The sequence below is a fragment of the Amblyomma mixtum genome, chromosome 2, assembly GCF_055824585.1.
Source record: "Amblyomma mixtum isolate Tamu chromosome 2, ASM5582458v1, whole genome shotgun sequence".
NCBI classification, from domain to species: domain Eukaryota; kingdom Metazoa; phylum Arthropoda; class Arachnida; order Ixodida; family Ixodidae; genus Amblyomma; species Amblyomma mixtum.
The window spans coordinates 302,698,713-302,707,444 of NC_143013.1; the positions used below are offsets into that span (position 1 = coordinate 302,698,713).

At 44.9% G+C, this 8,732-nt stretch overlaps 1 protein-coding gene across 1 annotated transcript; it reads right to left on the reverse strand.

The window, feature by feature from the left end:
- Window positions 1–1,220: 1,220 nt before the first annotated feature.
- Window positions 1,221–2,513, reverse strand: LOC149364726 (uncharacterized). Its single transcript, XM_089567517.1, has 4 exons — window positions 2,462–2,513; window positions 2,140–2,376; window positions 1,868–2,039; window positions 1,221–1,353 (listed from the first exon to the last, which is right to left on the reverse strand). The coding sequence occupies exons 1-4, from the start codon at window positions 2,511–2,513 to the stop codon at window positions 1,224–1,226; spliced, it is 591 nt and encodes a 196-aa protein (XP_089423643.1). The 3' UTR covers window positions 1,221–1,223.
- Between the last annotated feature and the right edge of the window lie 6,219 nt (window positions 2,514–8,732).

Sequence of the window (8,732 nt, forward strand, 5' to 3'; positions counted from 1 at the left end):
TCAAATGCAAAACAAGGTGCAATGCTAAATCTTAATTTTAGAATATCTCGCTTGTGGTGTTCCTTCATCTGACTTCATTAATGAAGCCATGCAAGAATTTTCTACGCTTCCTTGGTTCAGTAAAAAAGGCAAAAATGGTAGCGTTCTATCACTTTTTTACACAAACAATGTTACTGCCTCAGTCACAATCATTTTGCTTTTGCTTTTCCTGTTGCTGTAATATACGGTGTAAATAAGTTAAACTTGTTAAACACTATAGTTTTAATGAAAATTGCTCCCGAAGCTTGCAAAAGTGACTTATTAAGTTACTGAGATTCATACCTAAATTAAGAATTCAGGCCCTCCAAAAAAAAATACGTGATACTGCTTAAATGCACACATACTTGGTTGCTTGTAATGTACAGATTTTCATTAAAGTAAATTCTGTCTCAGGGGAGAAAAAAAATTTTTCGAAATCCACAATGAGTCTCCTCAATACATATTGCTAAACTGCCTTCTTCGCTGCAGAACATGCACTTGCCACCATTTTTCTGGAATGTTGTTTTCTGTGCAGTGAATGGCATTAAATTTTCCAATCTCATATGTCTTTTTGTTGGTGCTCCTGCAGCCACATTTTACGACAATACATTTGTGTGATGAAAGATGGTTGGTTTGGGGTTTAACGTCCCAAAGCGACTAAGGCTATGAGAGACGCCGTAGTGGAGGGCTCCGGAAATTTCGACCACCTGGGGTTCTTTAACGTGCACTGACATCGCACAGTACACGGGCCTCTAGAATTTCTCCTCCAAAGAAATTCAACCGCCGCGGCCGGGATCGAACCCGCGTCTTTCGGGTCAGCAGCCGAGCACCATAACCGCTGAGCCACCGCGGCGGCCTGTGATGAAAGATAACCATGACTGCCTTGAGGCCGTTGTATTGACTAGAGAGGTTTCAGAGGCAAGACATTGTGCACCATGCTGAGTTGTCGTTCTGTAAGTACAGCAGATCAAGAAGTTTTGAGGTAGTACGCAAGAACATGACTCATTGGAACTCTACGCCAATCATCACATATCTCTTTCAGAGTGAACTGCACTAACGTCATGCTACATCAACGGTTAATGTCCACATTACATTATTGGTGGCCGTATTTGGCATCTAGGACATTTCACGTGGAATGACCCAGCAATGATGTTACTGGTGTGTTGAGTCGTGCATTGTTTGCTTACCGTGTGTTGGCTCCTCTTTTAGCGGAGTGACAGTGGAGTGGCCCCTTCTCGCTTTCGAGGTTTCCACCTTCCAGCGCTGCTCACCGTCCGCCGTCTCCACTTGCCCCCGATGGTGTTCTCGTTGAAGTGCATCACAGCCAGCTGAGTCCTGAGTCAAGAGAAGTGGTCAAGACATGTGCTTGCATGCCGCGTTCTTTTTTTTTAAGCAGCACAACAGACGACGCGGGACATAGAAGTGGACAGAGACAGCACTAAATTTTTTCTAGGAAAGCAAGCATCAATTTTCATACAATACTCAAGCTTGCGCACATGCGCATTGTCATCCTAGACACACTTGTCAATGCTGAAAACACTTAAAGCACACATGGATCGCTATCGTGAATTGCTATCTACTATTGAGCAGCGTAAAAGGCTATAAATGGCAACCTAATACACCTGCTACCTTCGCTTATTATGTGAAATGCAGTGTTCATTATGAGTAAACAACACTTTTGTGTCAACCAAAAACAGTGTTCAACTAGGTTTGTCGATTTCTTTTTCGAACAGTTCAAATGTTACAGGAGCCTTACATTCATACACAGGCCTGTATAGCTTATGTTATGGAAGCCTACTAACTTGCCCAGCCTGCCATTCTAGTATTCCGCATGTCAAAGCTGATGTACCTTGCTTGCATCCCTTCTTCCGAGAAAGCATTAGCCTTGGGAGCAAACTGTTTCAGCAGGCTGTGCAATGACTCCAACGAAAACGTCTGGACATCCGGGGACAGCTGACGAATGTCGCGCAGCAGCGAAGGGGAGGCGACAATTTTTTTCACTGCCTGGAATTCCTTTGAATCTGGAAGGAATGGACAAGCCAAATCAGCATTTCATTACTGCAGCCTAGAATGCAACATTGACTAAGCATTCAAGAAACGGCATTCAACAGTAGCTCTTACTTGGTCTCATCCACTCTCGGTTTTCAAGTGGACCGTGAACGCATTCTTTGTACAGCCCCTCGTGGCCAGCATGCTGGTTGCAGATGTGGTTGAGCAGGCTCATCCACATGCTGACCACCAAGTCCCCGTTCCCCATGCCCATAGCGGCCACCCAGTACAGGTGGTTGATGATGCCATCAATCCACCCTTCGGTCGTTCTGTGCTTCCGACTGCAGGCCGACAGCTTTTTCTTGAGGCCTAGAACAAGTTGAAGAATGTCAGGTTTCCAAAGCCTCACAAAGCCCTCTAACAGTAATACAATAATAGGGTGTTAGTTACTTACCTTTGGCAACATGCCATACATCAAACCAGTGTTTTATTCCTGGCTTTTCCATTCTGCAGAAACGCCCGACACCAGGATGCCGGTCTGAAGATGGATAGCAAGAACAGGCAAGGCAGTGTGATTGCTCAGAAAGGAATTCTCTGATGGGACCAGCTGAACATCACAGCAACAAAACAGAAGAGGTTGTCTTTGTATAAATTGTAGATTGTGGAGTGAACGTTGCGAACCGACACATAGGCTATGGGGATGTCGCAAGGAAGTGCTTCCGATTTTAACTTAGACCACTTGGGCTTCTTTAACGTGTGTTGATACTGCACAACAAACAGATGTTTGTGTGCTTTGCCTCCATCAGATAATGACCACCACAGCCAGGATCAAACCCAGAACACTGGCATTAGTAGCCAAATGCCAAAGCCACTGAGCCACTGTAGCAAGTTGAGGGTGTCCTGAGTTTGAAGATGTTTTTAAGTAGTGCTATGTTTCTGATTCTGGCATTATGCTCTGATTATACCACAACTGCAATGAGATGGCTAACAAAACTAAAATGGTAAAAATAAGCGGCCGCCATGCCAGAAGCTTAGTACTGAAATCAGCTTATAACAACAGCTTAGTAGCAGATATCTAGCATAGTCCCAATGCTGTTCTTTGAGATGTGACAAGTACAGTGGGATAGAATGCTCTATTGCTCTATGCTTTCACAATGCATGTTTCACCCAAGCTCCAAATGGCTTTTCATGTCATGTCAGTGTATAGCAGTGAACAGATGGCGACGCCTGCATTTTCAAGCCCCTTCAGGCACTTCCTCAGCCCCTCTTTTTCCATTGCCACGCTGTTTGGCACTGCTTCAGACTGCAAAGGAAACAAATAATTACATTATGAAGCTTCTTGTAGCCGTTCCTTTCATTCGCTCCAGTCATCAGCCTAGCTATGTCCACTTCAGGACAGAGGCCTCTACTGTATCCATCCAATCAACTCTGCCCTGCGCAAATTTCCTAATTTCATCCACCCATCCCTCTTGCCCCCTGCTACATTCGCCTTCCTCTTTAACGTCTCTACACTGCATGCCCTGCCCATTCTCCCTTCACGATTTCGCCTTACTCTGATAAGATATCAGTTACGTGCTGTTCATAACTTGAGCGAGCCTTCCAAGTGTTCTACAGCTACATCTTATTACCTAGATAACTTCTTTCTTGTATTCCTTATCACCAATCACATTTTGGCCGAGACCGAGGACTTTCTACTTCCAATACCGCACTACTTGTATTAAACTGTTATTCCTTTCTGAGACTATTGAACATTGCCTTTGTTTTGTTTTTTTTCATATTAATTTTATAGACCCATCCTTCTGCTTTGCCTGTCTTCGTCTTCTAGCGTGCACTACAGTTCCTCCCCTCAGTTACTTACAGAGCTACGTCATCTGCAAATCAGATTACTGAGGCTGTCTTCACTATCTTTTATCCCCAGCTCTTCCCAGTTCAACCGTGTATAAGCAACGCAAATAAAGTCAGTTTTATATTATTATTATTTACCCCACGAGAGTCCTGCATGCAAGGCAGATGCTCTATTCTTATGGCAATGCTGCACAATTATTGCATTACGCATTGTATTTGTAGGTAATAAGAACACACCTCTCTCACCACAACCTGCTCAGAGCGGACAATTTTGCCGGCTTGCACAGCCAACAGGCTGTAGGTCAGGTATTTGGCGCTGTACCCGGGCGAGTCGCAGCGACCGTCACCGGCCAGGTCAAGCTGCGCCCCTTTCAGTTCAATTGCCAGCATGGCCTGCTGCTCCTGAAAAAGCTGCAGGCAAGACAACAATCATTCATTATCCTTCAATTATTAGGCAGGTTACTTGTTAGAAATATATGGCAGCTTTGTTTTCTGTCTTAAGAAGTTCATGTTTTAATGCTTAACAGTCATGGCTACAAATGGTAGCTGCAAGGACTGGTGCAAATATTTGTCTTGCTAAAATAAATACCAATGTATTAATCTTTAAATTACTTCAAGAGAACCAACTTTTGGATTGTCATAACAATGACAGTGGCATTGTAGGAATGCAAAAAAACACTGCAATGTCAGAACCATACAAGTGCAAGCTTATGTTCACAGTGTTACATTTTCTGATGCAGACAGTGGTCCGCCTTACTGAGTTTAAATGCATAGTGGAACCTGGATATGTGATGGCTCACTTGCTGCTGTACCTAATGGAGCCCTGCATTTACAGACTCTTAGTATTAACTGCTTCAATGTAGTAACACACACAATTTTGAAAAGTAAGATTGTACCATGCTAATTCCTGCATGGCAACAAACTCATGTAAGATTTTCTGAAGAAAGGCCTACAGTATTGCAGAGTGATACATCATTTTTCCTGTGTTGCCTTTCCCTGATGAAACTGTTCACACCTGCAGTGTTTATGAAGCTGTTCAGAACGTGCTCATACGAAAGCATGCAGCCGTACCTCATTTACGGCAGGCAGCAAGTAGCCACGCTGGTAATTATAAAAGGTGCGCTCGCTGATGGTCTGGATGCTTATCGACTTGAAGCAGCGCAATGCTGCAGCCACTGGGCAGCCCGAAAAGAGAAGAGCTGCAGCGATGAGGAGGTTGCCAGCCGCATTGTCACCCACAAATGGCTGGCTGTTCCACGTGTACTCGTGCCTCTGTGCACATGCCATGCGCACCCTGAGTAGTGTGCCCACAACAGTGAATTCACTGCGACACGCTTGGCAGCAGGTGCGGCAGGTGCCCACCAGCTCCCGAAGGCACCTCTCAAAAACAATGAACTTTCGTTCGTTTTCGAGGGGCATTTCTGCATGGTCACTGAAATAAAGAGCATTTGATTGCACTCCAATTCTTGTGCACTCATCTCAAATTATTGACTTGCAAAATGAAAAGGTGGCTCTATTATTGCCTTGCTCTATCCCTGACGTTTTCACAGCAATGCAAAATGAATATCGTCAGAATACAAAAACTCATGGTGGCTTGTGCACTGGATACATGTTGCACAACAACAAAGCAAAAAAGTGTAAGGATGCGGCCAAGCTCATAAATGCCTGCAAACCGTAATTATAGGTATACAGGGTGTCCCAGCTAACTTGGACCAAGGTTTATAAAAAAACTAAGCGTTCTTCTGAACTGAAATCACGTGGATGTTTTTGAGGTTTATCTAAAGTTACAGTACCATTTTTTCGCTTCTCCTATTTGAATAATTAGTCGAGATAAATAAATTAACTTTTTAAATATAGCTTGAAACGTTCAGGCGTCAATAGGAAAGTTGTGGAGCACCACAAATATCGTCCAACCCAGGCACTTCCAACGAGATAGACTTAGCGTGGCCGTTTTTATTCGGGAAAAACGAAAGCCCGCGGAGTTTTAAAATACCACGTGACAGCGCGCTCCGTGCGCCCGGTGCGCCGCGATTACAGCGCTCTCATCGTTAAGAAACATCACCTGCTTCAGGCCTTTCGTGCTGCTAGTGCTGCCCAAGACAGGGCTTCGCGATGTGCTTGGTTCCAAGATAAGCGCCAGTGGATACGGGCGGCAATTGAAAGAAAGCGCGGCTCCTGTTTTTCAGCGTAATTCAAACGACGTTATCAGGATTGTTATATGCGTCTTTGCTTCTTGGGATCTTGCTCCCAACTTCAAACTCATGAGATTGTCATCGTTCCTCTGCATGCATTGTGCTAACGTGAGTGTGCAGTTATTGCCGCAGAAACGGGAGCCGCGCTTTCTTTCAACTCCCGCCCGAACCCACTAACGCTCATCTTGGAACCAAGCACATCGCGAAGCCCTGTCTTGGGCAGCATGGAGCGCACTGTCACGTGGTACTCTTTAAACTCCGCGGGCTTTCGTTTTTCCCCAATAAAAATGGCCACGCTATGTCTATCTCGTTGGAAGTGCCTGGGTTGGACGATATTTGTGGAGTTCCACAACTTTCCTATTGACGCCTGAACGTTTCAAGCTATATTTAAAAAGTTAATTTATTTATCTCGACTAATTATTCAAATAGGAGGAGCGAAAAAACGGTGCTGTAACATTAGATAAACCTCAACAACATCCATGCGATTTCAGTTCTGAAGAACGCTTAGTTTTTTTTATAAATCTTGGTCCAAGTTAGCTGGGACACCCTGTATATTCAAGCCCTGCTAGTAGTTTTCATAATGCAGAACACACTGTGATCGATGAAATGTCAACATAATTAGTGCAGTGATCTGCATTAGATGAAACACAATTAAACTGCTGAGAAAACAGGTTCCTGTTATCTTCAAATTTCTGTCAGCCTAATGCTCTGATGATTAGGCTTGAACTGCTACTGAAAAAGTAAGAGATAAGCTATTTTATCTAAATGCATTGCCTAGTATTTTACTTCATAGTACACCTCAACACACATATGTAGATTAATTATGAGGAAACGAAACGCAAAGTAACAGCCACATTCTCAGTTGACAGCCCAACCACAATGTCAGGAAGGTTGAAGGGAGAGAACGAGGGCTGTCGTAGTGGAGGGCTGCAGATTAATTTCGACCACCTGGAGATCCTAACGCAGCCACTGGCGCCGGTATTTAAAACTGTGTCCTCACGCTTGGCAGCCAAACAGTGTAAGCACAGATCTAGTGCAAAGAGTACTTGAGCACATGCTCATGTATGCATTATAATGATACATTTCACAAACCTGCCAAAACTTGTTTCTCCTGAAGAAAATTGTATTTCAGGAAAGGGAATTACACAGTAACTGTCTCACATATCTCGATGGACACCAGTCGAAAATTGTATTTGAGAAAAGGAAATTGCGCAGTAACTGTCTCACATATTTCGGTGTACACCCGTCAAAATTCGCGCGCAGTGACGTCACGACCATTTCGACCAATCTGAAGCGCGGACAAATTTGCTAACGTCTTAATCACGACAGTATGAGCCATTAAAGGCTTTCGCCTTAAATACCAACGTTCACGCTTGCTGTCGCCGAGTTTCGCGACATAAGCAGCACAGTGTAAGCGTGGCCTATTTTTAACGCTTTGTGGCGTGAAATACTGTTCGGTTACGCAGCTCAACCTCTAGGTTAATCGTTATTGGCATTGCATCACACAGAGCTGATATGCACAAGCCCCGACGAGGACTTTTCACGAAGACGTGCACCCTTCGTCTAGACTCTTGCGAGTAATGCTTGACTAAGCTGTGGCCGTTACCTTGCCAAAGGCTGCCGAGTGCAGTCGCCGCCGCTGAATATCTTTCGTTATAGGGCGCAAGTTTGCCTGAATAAACAGATGCAAGTCCTACGCAAGCCTGCCTGTCTCTCTGTGAACTGCCTGCTGTCACCACAAAGCGACAGTGATGGTTATTGCTGATAGTGGCCCACACAGTGCTCATAGTGTGCGGCCAGTTCTACACATACCTGTGATTATGGCTTCTGTGCTTCCGTAGTTGCCAAACTCATTCCTTTGCTTTACTCACGTGAACTTCTCCCGGGTTGTCTCCTGGCGCCCGTGAGATGCACTTCAAGCGTGGATCACCATAGAAGGGGTTCTTTGCCGTCACCGCTTCCAGAAAGCACGCTGGAGTAGCGATGTGTGCAAACGAAACAAGAATGAATAAAAAAGGGATATTTTTGAAGTTGGTGACATTGGCTGCATATATGTAGCGGCCTGCCGCAAAAGCCAGCGCTGGTCACGTGTCTCCATGAACGTAAGTGAAGGAACACATCGTATAGTCAACGGCACCTTTTTGTACCCTTTAGTGCACTAGAACGCTGCAATTATTTCCCCCTCGGAATATAAAGTCCAGTATTACTGTAACCAGGTATGGTACAGCCTTTGTCAAAAATATACAGCCCAATGCATCCGCTTCCAAGCCGTATAACGGGACTGTTTAGAACACTGGACAGTCCTAAGCTTGGGATGGTTGAGGACAAATTCCTCCCGCCTTCGTGAGATTAAGGTCCCCGAGTATGCAAGAGTAGCCGCGCTGCAGGGCTCCGATGCAGACGGCTTGGACTCTATAATTATGACAAAGGCCGCACATTACGGTTCTGTTAATAGCTTTCATGCACAGACCTCATTATAATGTTACAGGACATCAAATTTGTCGCGCCATCTAGTGCGGATCAACGACGCCGGTGGGTAACTACATTAACAGTCTCATTGAAAGTGCGACAGCAGCCATGCCGGCCTGGCTACTTATCACCGAAACTGCAGCTAAAGCCATGCCCGGATAACGGAGACTTCGTTATGACCCGCCGCGGTGGCTTAGTGATTAGGGCTCTCGCCTACTG

Coding starts and splice junctions, on each gene's coding strand:
- LOC149364726 (XM_089567517.1), bottom strand. CDS start 2,513: ATGGAAAAGCCAGGAATAAAACACTGGTTTGATGTATGGCATGTTGCC. Junction 2,377..2,461: donor TGTATGGCATGTTGCCAAAG/GTAAGTAACTAA, acceptor AACTTGTTCTAG/GCCTCAAGAAAAAGCTGTCG. Junction 1,354..1,867: donor GAAGAAGGGATGCAAGCAAG/GTACATCAGCTT, acceptor CTCTTGACTCAG/GACTCAGCTGGCTGTGATGC.